This window comes from Sinocyclocheilus grahami, unplaced genomic scaffold, assembly GCF_001515645.1.
Source record: "Sinocyclocheilus grahami isolate Dianchi unplaced genomic scaffold, SAMN03320097.WGS_v1.1 scaffold829.1, whole genome shotgun sequence".
In the NCBI taxonomy this organism is placed as follows: Eukaryota; Metazoa; Chordata; class Actinopteri; order Cypriniformes; family Cyprinidae; genus Sinocyclocheilus; species Sinocyclocheilus grahami.
In genome coordinates, this window is record NW_015506008.1 from 420,879 (window position 1) to 437,190 (window position 16,312).

Here is a 16,312-nt window from a genome sequence, read left to right on the forward strand (position 1 = left end):
TTGTCACCTGAGAGTTAAACATTTAAATATGTAAAATTTACTTTACATCCCCTCACACTCAAAAACCATTAACAAACCTTTGCAAAGTAAAAAACAAAACAAAAATCAATGCATTAAATACAGGTTCCCTTGAAAAAAATGAAAAACTAATTATTATTATTATTATTATTATTAAATACATTGTTGTTGCTGTTGTTTTAATAATACTGATAAATTGTTGTTTTAATAATAATACATTTCAAAGTTTGACTTTTAAGGACATTTTTGTTTAGTTTTGTACAATAAACAATTCTGTCACCACTTCCAATGTAAAACCTTAAAGCAAAACCAGTTGAGACACATTCTCCCTCTCTATCCTCAGTTCTTTTTCTCTTTTCACATTATGTCCAGCTTTCTCTTTTTAGCAGCCTCGCTGTTACAAAGCTTCCATTGAGCTCTTTTTGCTATAATGTTTCAGCATTTGCATGAAGTTCAGTAAATCACCCAGCACACCATCACTGTCAGGTTCAGCCTCTCTGTGAGCTTGCTGATCTCATACTCACCCGTCTCCCTCTGGAGTCTCCTGAATTGTGTTTGTGGTTTAGCGCCGTATGCTAGCACTCAAATGTGAGGAAAAGTTCAGCGAGGGCTTGTTTCTCAGGCAGGCTGAAGGGACATATACTTGATCCAGTCTGTTTAAATATGTAATATCACTCTGTCCTACGTTATGTTTCACAGCTTCTGTTTACTCAGCTTTGACTTTTTTATTTACTCACTTCCTTGGTGATTTGTGTTTATTTCTGTGTATGGTTTAAATGTTTCTAATTATTTTCTTGCAGATTTATTAACCTTCCAGTACACAGATTATGGCAGCAATGTTAAAATTTAATTTGTGTTGATGTCAGAATACTCAAAACTATATGACAGAAATTAATAGACTGGCTTATTTATTGGATTTTTAATGGAAATTGATAGATAGATAGATAGATAGATAGATAGATAGATAGATAGATAGATAGATGATAGATAGACAGACAGACGGACGGATTGACAGATAGATTGGATGGATGAAAAAAACAATTAGAATGTGGCATTTTTATAGAGTTTGCATTGCCAGAAAAGTTTTTTTTAATGTCCACCAGGATGAAGTGTGACAATTTTATAGCCTTATTTTTTTTTAAACATCATGTGATTGTGAAGCTGAGAAAATGGGTTAGTTACCCCAGGGCAATAGAGGGTTAATCAATGACGGCACATACATAGTAATGACCAATGGGAAAAAGGCTTTAAATAAGTAATGAAATTTAATGCACAGAGAACTACCCCATTAAAATGATAGCAAGAACACAAAACCACACGCACACACACCTGTCCGATCACACACACTCACATACAGGCAAAGAACATCTGCGTCTGATCCTTTTTTAGAGAAAGAAGAGCTTGAGAAATTGAAAAAGAAAAACAAAGTCTGTCTTTTTCAATATTTCTTTGTTTCTCTCTTAAATTATCTCTTTTTTTTCTTGTTCAGACTTACAGTATATGCATTTTTCTCAACTGGTGCATGGGTAAAGACCCAAAAATTTGTCAAACAGTATATAATATTTTGTAAATGCAAATGATAAAATGGAAATAATCATCTAATCATGCATAGTCAGTATAGCCAAATGAATAGACTTATTGAAAGAAGGAGAAAACAAAGGCTTTCCAAAGTCCAATCAAATGCTACAGTATTTTGGCACAAATTGATTTGTCACCTGAGAGTTAAACATTTAAATATGTAAAATTTACTTTACATCCCCTCACACTCAAAAACCATTAACAAACCTTTGCAAAGTAAAAAAAACAAAACAAAAATCAATGCATTAAATACAGGTTCCCTTGAAAAAAATGAAAAACTAATTATTATTATTATTATTATTATTAAATACATTGTTGTTGCTGTTGTTTTAATAATACTGATAAATTGTTGTTTTAATAATAATACATTTCAAAGTTTGACTTTTAAGGACATTTTTGTTTAGTTTTGTACAATAAACAATTCTGTCACCACTTCCAATGTAAAACCTTAAAGCAAAACCAGTTGAGACACATTCTCCCTCTCTATCCTCAGTTCTTTTTCTCTTTTCACATTATGTCCAGCTTTCTCTTTTTAGCAGCCTCGCTGTTACAAAGCTTCCATTGAGCTCTTTTTGCTATAATGTTTCAGCATTTGCATGAAGTTCAGTAAATCACCCAGCACACCATCACTGTCAGGTTCAGCCTCTCTGTGAGCTTGCTGATCTCATACTCACCCGTCTCCCTCTGGAGTCTCCTGAATTGTGTTTGTGGTTTAGCGCCGTATGCTAGCACTCAAATGTGAGGAAAAGTTCAGCGAGGGCTTGTTTCTCAGGCAGGCTGAAGGGACATATACTTGATCCAGTCTGTTTAAATATGTAATATCACTCTGTCCTACGTTATGTTTCACAGCTTCTGTTTACTCAGCTTTGACTTTTTTATTTACTCACTTCCTTGGTGATTTGTGTTTATTTCTGTGTATGGTTTAAATGTTTCTAATTATTTTCTTGCAGATTTATTAACCTTCCACAACACAGATTATGGCAGCAATGTTAAAATTTAATTTGTGTTGATGTCAGAATACTCAAAACTACATGACAGAAATTAATAGACTGGCTTATTTATGGGATTTTTAATGGAAATTGATAGATAGATAGATAGATAGATAGATAGATAGATAGATAGATAGATAGATGATAGATAGACAGACAGACGGACGGATTGACAGATAGATTGGATGGATGAAAAAAACAATTAGAATGTGGCATTTTTATAGAGTTTGCATTGCCAGAAAAGTTTTTTTTAATGTCCACCAGGATGAAGTGTGACAATTTTATAGCCTTATTTTTTTTTAAACATCATGTGATTGTGAAGCTGAGAAAATGGGTTAGTTACCCCAGGGCAATAGAGGGTTAATCAATGACGGCACATACATAGTAATGACCAATGGGAAAAAGGCTTTAAATAAGTAATGAAATTTAATGAACATGACTTAAAGGCTTTTATGTGCCGTAGAGGTGACAAGGATAGAGTTGGTCACAGTATGTCTTTCTTGGTCTCCATCATTAGACAGTCTTTTCTATACCTGAAATGTGCATTTGAATCACATTCACCAGCTACTGCATCAGCCCTCAGGCTGAGATGGGCCTGAAGCCCAAACACTTATTCCATTGGGATGAATTAGGGTATTCTGGAACGCCTAAACTCTGATGTGTACATTTCACAAGCAAGTCTATGTTAACACTAGACTCATTTGAGATGCCAGATGCATCGCTTTCAGTGTAAATGAGAGTAGACGGCTGCAGTCTGGGGAGGAGTGGAAAAAAGAGCAGGCAAATGAGACAAATCTCACTTCTCATGTGGATCAGCAATCTACATCAGCATTTCTTTCATATTCTTTCTGACCAATTAAGTGCATACAGTAGAACAAGTAGTCCAATTTATTTATTAGGTTTCACCAGAATCTGCCTTTGGTTCTCCATTGTAGTGTTAATAAAAAACATATTTTCAGAAATATGATTTAAATTCATTCTCTACAGAGATCAATTTCAGAGCGTTGTGTTCACAAAAAGTATATTACACAAAGTTACATCAAGGCGAACAGCATTTTTGACTGGCATAAAACTAGTGGTGATTACCAGTGATCCATCTGTGCAGATTGTTAATCTCAGATCTTACTGCAAAAAAAGATTTTTAACTTGGTATTTTTGTCTTGTTTTCACATATAAATTTATAAACCTTAAAGGGATAGTTCACCCCAAAAAATGAAAATGTGATGTTTATCTGCTTACCCCCAGGGCATCCAAGATGTAAGTGACTTTGTTTCTTCAGTAGAACACAAACAAAGATAGATAGATAGATAGATAGATGATAGATAGACAGACAGACGGACGGATTGACAGATAGATTGGATGGATGAAAAAAACAATTAGAATGTGGCATTTTTATAGAGTTTGCATTGCCAGAAAAGTTTTTTTTAATGTCCACCAGGATGAAGTGTGACAATTTTATAGCCTTATTTTTTTTTAAACATCATGTGATTGTGAAGCTGAGAAAATGGGTTAGTTACCCCAGGGCAATAGAGGGTTAATCAATGACGGCACATACATAGTAATGACCAATGGGAAAAAGGCTTTAAATAAGTAATGAAATTTAATGAACATGACTTAAAGGCTTTTATGTGCCGTAGAGGTGACAAGGATAGAGTTGGTCACAGTATGTCTTTCTTGGTCTCCATCATTAGACAGTCTTTTCTATACCTGAAATGTGCATTTGAATCACATTCACCAGCTACTGCATCAGCCCTCAGGCTGAGATGGGCCTGAAGCCCAAACACTTATTCCATTGGGATGAATTAGGGTATTCTGGAACGCCTAAACTCTGATGTGTACATTTCACAAGCAAGTCTATGTTAACACTAGACTCATTTGAGATGCCAGATGCATCGCTTTCAGTGTAAATGAGAGTAGACGGCTGCAGTCTGGGGAGGAGTGGAAAAAAGAGCAGGCAAATGAGACAAATCTCACTTCTCATGTGGATCAGCAATCTACATCAGCATTTCTTTCATATTCTTTCTGACCAATTAAGTGCATACAGTAGAACAAGTAGTCCAATTTATTTATTAGGTTTCACCAGAATCTGCCTTTGGTTCTCCATTGTAGTGTTAATAAAAAACATATTTTCAGAAATATGATTTAAATTCATTCTCTACAGAGATCAATTTCAGAGCGTTGTGTTCACAAAAAGTATATTACACAAAGTTACATCAAGGCGAACAGCATTTTTGACTGGCATAAAACTAGTGGTGATTACCAGTGATCCATCTGTGCAGATTGTTAATCTCAGATCTTACTGCAAAAAAAGATTTTTAACTTGGTATTTTTGTCTTGTTTTCACATATAAATTTATAAACCTTAAAGGGATAGTTCACCCCAAAAAATGAAAATGTGATGTTTATCTGCTTACCCCCAGGGCATCCAAGATGTAAGTGACTTTGTTTCTTCAGTAGAACACAAACAAAGATTTTTAACTCAAACCGTTGCAGTCTGTCAGTCATATAATGGAAGTGAATGGATATCACGGCTTTGAGAGTCAAAAAAGCATACACAAACAAAACCAAATTAAACCCTGCGGCTCGTGACGATACATTGATGTGTAAAGACACGAATCGATCGGTCTGTGCAAGAAACTGAACAGTGTGTATATCGTTTTTTACCTCTGATGCACTGCAATGTCCGAACTGTCCTGAACGCGTCCTTGACAGCCGGCGCGTGACGCGTCTTCTTCTTCTTCTTGCTTTATGGCGGATCGCAGACTTATAAGTGCATTACCGCCACCTATCTCTCAAATGGACCATTGACACTCCTAATTGAGATTGTAGATAGCGTGTCAATGGTCCATTTGAGAGATAGGTGGCGGTAGACCGATCGTTTCGTGTCTTTACACAGCCGTGTGCTTATCCTTAACAGCACGTTACAATTATGTCTTGTTTTCTGAAAAAAAATAATTATTCAGGTTTAGTTTAAAACAAGAAAATATCTGCCTGTAGGGTAAGAAAAATAATCGTAATTCAAGGGCAAAACAAGATTATTTTTCTTGCTCCATTGGCACTTTTTTTGTTTTATTTTCAAATTTTGAACTAAATTGATACTTTTTTCAGAAAACCAGACTTAATGTCTTAAGTTATTTAGCTTCTCAAGTTAGTGTTTTCCATTACAAATATTTAAATATTCTTAAATCTAGATACAAGACAAAAATACTAGGTAAGAATTAATTTTTTGCTGTGTACATGTAATATTACTGAAATAAAAGGCCATGAAGTGTACTTAAACTTCGTAAGTTTACTATGTTCCTTAACACAATGACATTAAAAGTTTTATTTTAAAGTACATTTTAAATAATAGTTTTAATAATTTGTTGTCATGCTAGAAGTACCCACTTATTTTGATGTCCTGACTAATATACTAAAGCACATGCGCAGTGCTTTATGTCAGTCAGTATTACATTTGAAATATCGTAATACAAATATATTTAAATACAGTTTCAATAGAAAAAAAAATAGTTGACCATAATGCTTGTCGGTATATTCAGCAGTACACTTAACAATATTTCAAAGACAATACAAGTAGTTATGAAATTACATATAAAGATGTACTTAAGTTATTGCTTTTAATAAATTTAAATTATAATTGAATAATTTTTCATTTTCATTTAATGTTTAATTTTCATTTGATTGCAATTAACATGTAATTAAGTGTCCAAAAACAATATATTCAATTTGCATTTTAAGCATATTCTTTTAATTCTTTAAATTCTAAATATTCTTTTCGTAATAAGTTAAAGTGTACTTTTTTTCCACAAGGAGAAACACGCAAAGTTTTCTTTATTTTTTTATATATTTCATAAAATTACAATGCACACTAAAAGTGGTAAAATATTCAATACGAGCATGATATGTATGTTTTTGCCTTTTAAATGGTAAATAAATATTCTATTTTATATTTGTCAGTCTAAAGAGTCGGGTGACATCATAGTATATTGCAGAAAGAACTGCAAAAAATGTCCCAGATTGCTCTGATTATGTAAGAGAACAAAAGAGAAATTAATGTGTTGCCTTTGATGGAATCTGTCATTTCCTCGCAGTAGGGACCTCGTTAAGAGTGTCAGTCATTCTCGTCATGGGCTGTAATCCTGTAGTGTCATAGTGTTAAATCCTCTGTTGCCCCTCTATTGTCGGCGTGCCACGCTGTGTTTGGTGTGTTTATCTGTGAGTGACACTATTGCCAAACCAGTCTTTTAGAAAGTAAACTTTCAAAGCAACTTTCCAATAGGATTTTTACCCTGAGTGTTTACAAGCCCAGCCTGTATCCTGCTGCTCAGCTTATCCTGTATCCAGCAGCTATCACTGTTCCTGCAGGAGTAGGAGATTGATGTCTCTTTCTTTAACAAACGCCCATGCATTGACATGCATGCCTCACATTTCCTTTAATGGAAAGGATTTCAATAAAATGCCAGTGCGCGGCAGAGGTGTGGTTATGACTTCTGCTAAATTGTTTCTGCGAGTATCAGCCATTAGAAATGCTAGGAGAAAAGAACACCATGCTGAATCAAGAAAGAATGTTTAATGGTATATGGTTCAGTGGTAATTTAAAGGAAGGGCCATGTGCTCTTATTGAAGCACACATCAGCTCTTAGTGCAGCTTCTTGTGTTATCTGCCCATTTAAGGTTTGGCTGCTTTATCTCTCTGTACGGACCAAAGAAGTGCAAAAAGCCAGTTAGCGCTGCTAAAATGTTTCCATTGATAATTGCAACTTTACTTGGTTTATTAAAAAGCACGTTCCTTGAAGATTAGAAGTCATTACTGACATTTCTGACCTTTGTTCCAGCAAGTCCTGTGAGGTTTTTTTAGTTCATAGATTAATTTAATAATTTTATATTATTGTATTATTCTAGCATATTTAAAAATTTAATTTGAAGTCATTCTATTAGTTAATTTTCAGTATAAAATCCAATATCATTGGGATGAAGATGTAGCCAGCAATAAACTCAGTCCTTTAAAACACAGTAAAAAAAATTTTTTTTCCGAAGTTGTAAATTTAACAAAGACAATTGGTGTACGTTTTACAAGAAAATACTGTACTATTTATTTCATTTGTTTCATTTTTTAACTTTGTTTAATTCAATGTGTGTGTATTTGTTAGTGAAAGTAGACATGAACAGACAAATTGACATTACTTTGAATTAACAAAAATAATAAATTTAATTAAGGCCAAATGTAACAAGCATTTATAGAGGAAAGTAAAAAAATAAAATAAAAATTGCTGCAACAACAACAAAAAATATGCTACAATAAAAACTAACAACTAAGGGCTTCTAATTGGCAAGAGCCAGCTCTAAACATTGCATCTTCTTAAAAATTTTGACTGATTCTTAAACAAATATTTGAACATCAAAGTTTACATTTTTCTATGGAACTGTTTCAAAAACACCAGTGATTTATGTGTACCCAGAGATTAAAATCAGCACATATTTGTTGGTTGGCAGGTTTGACATTGATATAATGCATATCTTACATCAGAATGCTGATAGTTTGCATCAGTGCATTCATTCAAAACTTGATTCATGTTGAACAGATTTTATGTGAGCTGCATATGGTTTGCTCTCTCTCTCTCTCTCTCTCTCTCTCTCTCTCCATCATAGCTTCAAACTCACGTGCAGATACACAGAACATACGCCGCTCTTAATTTCCTCATATGCATTATGAGTCAGGAGTGTGTGAATGATGCCTCTCGCTTAGAATGTGAATGGGTTCCTTTGATTTATGACGGAAATTCTGCTTATATAACAGCATAACCATACTGAATCTAAACATAGACATCATCACAGATGTTCCAAGAAAATTCAATTATCCACACTGAATTATCCTGGACTGCTAATATTATGTCATTCATTAGTTTGTTGAAATTTTCCGTTTCATCTCTCCATCTCATCGTGTTTTAACATTTGAGCAAATCCCATCAGGGCGCTTTAGTCCATCTTTGGAAGGAGTGTGTCAGTTATGAATATTTTATATTGCTCATACGCTACATGTTTATGCATTCTTCTCTCAGAATGTCTCCTCCATGTGTTTTTATCTACAGGACAACAGCAAAGTCTCTCATGGTATTAGTCTCAGTTACTGAGTCGTCTATCAGAGCATGTGGAAATCAAATCCGTCTAACGATTGATTAATAATTTAACCCAGAACCATCTGTCCGTGAATTCTGTCTTGTTGGGATAGTTAGCAATAGTCTGTCATTATTTATACTCGTTCCAAACCATTATGACACACAAAGGGAGAATTATAATGGCCATGCAATTATCGTCAAGCCTCGGAAAAGGACCATAAAAGAATCATGAATGTGGTCCACAGGACTTTGTATATGTGCTATAGATGTTTTTAGGAGTCACATGATAGCTTTATGTGAAGAACAGTCCAAAGTTCACTCTAAAAAATGCTGGGTTAAAAAGGAACAAACCCAGCTATTGGGTTGTTTTGACCCAACCCAATAGCTGGGGTTGTCCCTTTTTAACCCAGCACTGGGTTATATTTAACCCAGCATATTTTAGAGTGTTTATATTGTTATTCACTGATATTTTTGCCTTCCGTTGAGCAATTAAACACTTGTCATGGACAAATGTTCAAATGACTCTTTGAAAAGATCCAACTAAAAATAATTAATTCATAAATACAACATCGCTACTCATGAACTCTCATGAACGCACAAATCATTTTATTATACTTCAATGGTTCTTCATTTTTGAAGTTGTAATTATAACTGCATGGGAAGAGTGATCAGTACATTCCTCAAAATGTCTTTTGTGCTCCATAAAAGAAAGTCGTACGGATTTGGAACTACATGAGAGTCAGTAAATAATGATGACATTTTAATCTCTTTCTTTCTTTCGTTCTATAGACTCGTTACAGGGGGAATATCAGCGGAAGTTGTATAAGGAGTTGATGGAGAGCTATAACAGACTGGAAAGGCCCGTGCTCAATGATTCTGCACCTATAGTGGTGGAGCTGGGACTCACACTGCTTCAGATCATAGATGTGGTGAGTGTCTGCATCTGCTTCTCTTTCATGCGGTCTTCCTTTCATGATGCTGGTTTGCATCGCACCATGCATATTCCACTTCCCAGTGTTTTCAGTGGTGATTTGCAGTTGCATCCATCCTTTACTACTGCATCCACTGATTTCAGTTTGATTGATAAGACTGTTTATGGAGTGTGATGAAGGTCATTGTTCTATGGTTCGCCATCAAAATCAAATTAAAAAGTGTGAAAAGCCTTGAATTGAAATGAGGATTCAGGTTGTACTCCTGTGAAGAACAGGCCAAATTGTTTTAAAATGACTTTATAAAATCCCTGAATTAACAATCTTCACTCTTACTATCAGTCTGTTTTCAAATTCTTCCATTATAGCATCTATAGGTACAGATGTACATTATTTACAGCCATTCTTGCATATCCAAGGACTGTCCTGGGTCAAACAAATGGCCTTTGAGGGTAAAATCCACAGTCTCCACACAGACAAAGCTGGTTGATTACATAATTTGCATTTCTTGTTTATAGGCGATACCTCTAAATATAAACATAGTGATGCATTATATATGTGCATTCTGTAATAAAATATAAAATCATAAATGAGTTTGTTATAATGTAATTTTGACCCGCATAGGAATGAATGGAATTTTCGAGAAAACTGCATTTTTCATTACATTTGATTTTTGTATATATTCAAAATCTGAGACAATCCAGTAAAGATTTATACCCAAACGAAGGGCTGAGACTTCAGAATATCCCCAATGCTGAAAAAACTCACACACACACGCATACACACACACGGTACACACACTCTCATAGAACAAATTGTAATATTTTTCATGTTTCTGCTGGGATATGACTGTCATTTTTCAACTTTTTTTTTACTTAACGTTGTTAGATTTGAGTGATGTGGTGGAGACCAACGAGTTTATATCATATTTATATATTTTTAAATATATTATATATTTATTTAATATTAATGAAATTGTATGATTATGCATATGTTTAGGTTATAATTCCGTTAGAATTATTATTATTAAATTTTTTTTTACAAAATTTGGATTTTTCAACTTTTTTTTTACTTAACGTTGTTAGATTTGAGTGATGTGGTGGAGACCAACGAGTTTATATCATATTTATATATTTTTAAATATATTATATATTTATTTAATATTAATGAAATTGTATGATTATGCATATGTTTAGGTTATAATTCCGTTAGAACCTAAACATATGCATAATCATACAATTTCATTAATATTAAATAAATATATAATATATGTTTAGGTTCTAACGGAATTATAACCTAAACATATGCATAGGTTATAATTCCGTTAGAATTATTATTATGAAATTGTCTTTCTTTCTTGTTTTTTGGTGAAATAATGTACAAAACTGCTTATTTGCTTATGTTTTCTTAAAAATATCCAGAATAAAAGGTAAATATGATAACAAAAATCACCAAAAAATTATAGAAAAACTTACATAATTTTTTTTTTTTAAATTACAAAAAATTTCCAATATAAGCTTGCTGGACCAAAAATAAAATTAGTGTCATATTTTGACCTTCGGGTCATTTTGACCCGCGAGGGACACTTTTGTTATAGGTTCGGGAGGGACAGATGAGGGTTAATTATATACTTTATCTTGTGGCTTACCTGTTCAAAAGTAGCCCATATTTTTTATTATTTTTCATCATCAACTACTGATTTATTTATTTATTTTTTGCTATGGGAAGTCCAACTAACTTAACAATTGACAATATTCTGACCTGCTTGGACCCATGAGTACACCACTTAACTAAACCACTAAACCCTTTAATTTAAGAAAACCCTTTATTGTTAAAACTAGGATTTTCTTAACTTAACAACCAACTACAGATTTATTTTTCTAATATCAGAAAACAAAACAGCTTTAACTCACTAGATAATAATTTAACTTAAAAAAGAAAAAGTGGAGTTCTTACTGAATTTTGAATTCAGCAATTCACGTCATGCATAATCATGACAAATCATTATATGTAGCTGTTTTTATGTTGTTATACTTAATTACAATCATTTTTTGGAAGCAACCAAATAAATTCATATAACATCTTACCTTTGGAGATTGGACAAATAGGATAAAGGACAAATTGGAGGTTATCCTAACTTAAGAGCAATACAAAATATTCTCTTTATATATATAACTCTTTTTTTGTTAGACAATATAAAGAAGATGCCATTTAGAAGATTCTTTTTCCTTAAGATAGTTTTGTGAATCCAGCTCCAGGTGAAAAGTTTATTTTCTCTAGAAAGTATTTTTGAATACACTGTGACACATTTTCCTTTTTCATTTTATCTCACCCTTTTTATATGCCAGACGAATACATATGTTGGTGTCTCATCACAGCAGGAGTCCCTGAGCATGAAAAAATCAACATGAAACATGAATAAGATCACATATTGGCTTAGTAGCTGTTGCTCTTGACAGTTTATGCATATAAGTGATAAGTATGTAGGCAATGAATAAAGTGGACAAAATATATGGAAAACAATAAATGAATATTAAGAGATTATTAAGTAGACAGTGTACATTTTATCTTCAGAACTATTTTAGTTCAGTCTTTCCCAAACCATTGTGCTGCATCTCCCAATTTTTGAAAGCATTTTCAGTATACATATGGTTAATCCGGCTCGGGCTTCTTGGTATATAAGACCTAAACTATATGCAGTGATATTGCAACATCAGTGAAAACACATAATCTGCACTTTAGATTTTACCCTAAAGGATTAATGAGGTTTAGGTCTGCTGATTTGTGAGGCCACCGAAGGCATTTATCACCATCCTTGGGTTTACAAGAGTCTTGAATTTCACTTAACAGCATGCAGTTTAACTTTATCATCCTGGAATATGGATACATCATGAGTGCAATGTGTTTGCATGACAGATTATCCTGTGAAATGACTGATGACCATAAAATATACATGCAGATCACTTATCAGATTTGAAGTCCAAAGTGTATCATTTCTGTGAACCTGCTACAGTAGGTGTTATATAGAAACCACACAAAGAATAACCACATCCTTTATGCAAACAATATAGAAACTTGAAAAAAAAAATGAAAATGAAAAAATAAAAGTATGCATGCCTGACTGTCCCATTTCCCCTGTCCCAAAGGCTCCGTCACCCGGCTGAAATCTATCTCCATTCACCCATCACAGCATGTGAATTATGAAATATCTGTTTATCCTGCGTGTTAAATCATGGCTACCGTGGCATGGCTCTTGCGCAGCCCCAGATGGCGAGAGGCCCATAGGCTATGACTGGGATGCTGTGAAACTGTGAACGCATGAGTTGTTCGCAATCAGCTAAGGGGGGCTGGGGGTGGCAGCTGCCACACCGTTCTACATCACCATAGTGCCGGGAGGGTTCTGAGTGTGAGCATAGGTGGACTGCGAGAAACAAAAGCTGAAAAATCCTTGGCATTAGAGAAGGCCTCTGTTTGATTTGTAATGCAGTGTGTCCATTACATTACAACATGGAATAGAGTTGATGTGGAAGAAAACTTTCCTATATCAGAAGTGGCTTAGTTGGAAACAGCTTGTAGTTTTAGGGGACAATACAGAAGTTTGGAATTTGATAGGGGAGTGGAAGCCAAATGGTTAATGATCTAGGTTCAAATCCAGGCAGGGTTGATCCCGTCATTCTGGAAAGTTGCTGCAGATATTCTTTCAGCTCTGTGGACAGACCCTACAACAGATTTTTAGGGCATTTTGTTTACCATAGAAAAATCTTTTTAAAAAAGGAAAAATTGTGTTTATGGTAAAACAAAAAAAACACAATCAGTGTATGGGGTCAGCGGGTCAGGCAATTAACATTAAAATAAGCATTGTTTCAACACTTAAACATTATACATGTTGTCATGAGGGTGTGTGAATAGTGTGAATCGACCACATAATGCTGATCATTTGTATTATATACTCACCAGAAATAGGAAACAAGAAAGAGGCTGTTTACATTAACAGGAGTCAGTAACTCATAACCAGAAGTTCATCCACATAGAATAGTATTCCCACTTCAAAAAAGGACGATTTTAGGCAAATGTACAGCTTAAAGTCCCATTTCCCCTGTCCCAAAGGCTCCGTCACCCGGCTGAAATCTATCTCCATTCACCCATCACAGCATGTGAATTATGAAATATCTGTTTATCCTGCGTGTTAAATCATGGCTACCGTGGCATGGCTCTTGCGCAGCCCCAGATGGCGAGAGGCCCATAGGCTATGACTGGGATGCTGTGAAACTGTGAACGCATGAGTTGTTCGCAATCAGCTAAGGGGGGCTGGGGGTGGCAGCTGCCACACCGTTCTACATCACCATAGTGCCGGGAGGGTTCTGAGTGTGAGCATAGGTGGACTGCGAGAAACAAAAGCTGAAAAATCCTTGGCATTAGAGAAGGCCTCTGTTTGATTTGTAATGCAGTGTGTCCATTACATTACAACATGGAATAGAGTTGATGTGGAAGAAAACTTTCCTATATCAGAAGTGGCTTAGTTGGAAACAGCTTGTAGTTTTAGGGGACAATACAGAAGTTTGGAATTTGATAGGGGAGTGGAAGCCAAATGGTTAATGATCTAGGTTCAAATCCAGGCAGGGTTGATCCCGTCATTCTGGAAAGTTGCTGCAGATATTCTTTCAGCTCTGTGGACAGACCCTACAACAGATTTTTAGGGCATTTTGTTTACCATAGAAAAATCTTTTTAAAAAAGCACACACACACATATACATGAAATAATAAAGACTTAAATTTCAGTTTGTTCACACAACAAACCAGATTTCTTGAGAAAGTACTGCATTTTTAATTCAAAAATAACAAAGTAATGTAATGTTTCACAATCTCCATGACTCAATAAATATTAAACTGCTAATGAGCCCTACAAACAATGTAACAATATGCTGCGCATGCACCCCATACAACCTACCGAGACCAATATAGGCCTATTGCTAATCAGATGTCAAATACAGAGCACACAGAGCAACTATTAAATTGGACTATTGAGCTGATACATTTCAGTAAGTTGTCCTGTTTCTTTCGACATACCTTCTGATGTTCGTTCACATTTATTATCAATATTTTCGACCCAGCTCTATTAAAGGGGTCCTATTTTGTTCTTTTACAAAGTCTTGATTTTGTTTTGGGGGGTGTACTAGAACATGCTCTCATACTAGGTTGTTCGAAAAACACATTATTTTTCACATATTTTACATTATTACAACACCTCTCTCCCCAGTCTGGCATGAACGGCTCGAATAGTTCCTGTATCAAATGAAAGCCCGCCTTCTGAAATACGAAATGTGCTGTGATTGGTTAGCTGGGCCAGTGTGTGTTGTGATTGGCAGCACTCGGCGCCTGGTCGGGAAATGTCATGCCCCTTACCATAGCCACCTGCGAGCTTCAGTGTAAATATTGCATCAAAATCAAATCAATTTGAGCGCGATTTAAACCCGGATGATTGTAACCACTCCAAGTTCATCGGTCTTGGGAAAGCTAGCGTGTCTCTGATATAGTGATAACACTCGTTGCCTTCTCTAGTGCAGCTCAACCAGATCTCATCCCATTCGTTGGTATTTGTGATGTCACAAATCCCTGAAAATATGCATTGTAGTCCAAACGAGTCGTTCGTTGTAGTTTTTGAAAAGTTCTGTTAAATAAATGATCTCCTTTTGAAGTGGACTTTGAGCTTTGTAACTTTGCAGATCTTTTTTATGCTCAAACAGCAACATTACAGACTAACTAAAGTTGAAAAAGCATAATAGGACCCCTTTAATTAATTGACTTTTTTGAATGGTATCAGGAATAAGTCAGATTCCAAACTTGTTAAAATCCAAGTCAAGACTGAATTTAAATGCTTAAGAGTCCATGACAAGAATAAGACCTTGAACTCGAGTCCAGTTTCGAGCACTACAGTACGTACATAGCAATATATGAGTGGAGTGACTGCAATTTCCCATCCTCAAAGCATTCTGTAATCACTCAACTTCAGGGTTTCCATTTCCCATTCTATGCTTGTTCCCTGCTCACTGGTAAAAGAAACAAAGAAACAAACACACAAAAAAATAATTTTTCTCTACTGTTTATCACACATTTGCACTGATACCTCTCCACATTTTCTGTATATCAAATCTGAAATCATCTTTGATTGTTTACTTTACTCGTTTGACTACACATCTGAGAAGACGCATTACCCACCTTTGGATTTTATTCCAAATGTTAAAAGAACATTCATGTTTTTCTCAGCACGTCTCATTAACTTCCTCAACAAATCTCAAATCTCCACAAACCTTGTGTTTACCCATTGCATTCGTCATTCAATTTGACAAAACAGTTTGATTATTTTTACTATAATATTTCACAGATTCCATCATTCCTTCATTCTGATATTTATTAATGTGCACATTTATTGTTGCTAGACACATTTTTGCAGGCGAAATCCAGTAGGAATCCGTACATATATATCCATACATCTATATACATCCATTATACTGTATATAACAGGGCTGCCCAAACTCGGTCCTTGAGGGCCGGTGTCCTGCAGAGTTTAGCTCCAACTTGCCTCAACACACCTACCTTTAAGTCTCGATCTGTCTATCTATCTATCTCTCGATCTGTCTGTCTATCAATCGATCTATCTGCTGTGTGCTATAGTCTGCAGTGTA

General features: G+C 34.9%; 1 protein-coding gene across 1 annotated transcript in view; it reads left to right on the forward strand.

The window, feature by feature from the left end:
* Positions 1–16,312, forward strand: part of LOC107562618 (neuronal acetylcholine receptor subunit alpha-7-like) — a 48,877-nt gene that overhangs the window by 4,231 nt on the left and 28,334 nt on the right. The window contains exons 2-3 of the mRNA XM_016247282.1: positions 9,490–9,633; positions 15,513–15,542. Of these exons, the coding sequence (XP_016102768.1) occupies positions 9,490–9,633; positions 15,513–15,542 (174 nt within the window). The remainder of the gene's footprint in view (positions 1–9,489; positions 9,634–15,512; positions 15,543–16,312) is intronic.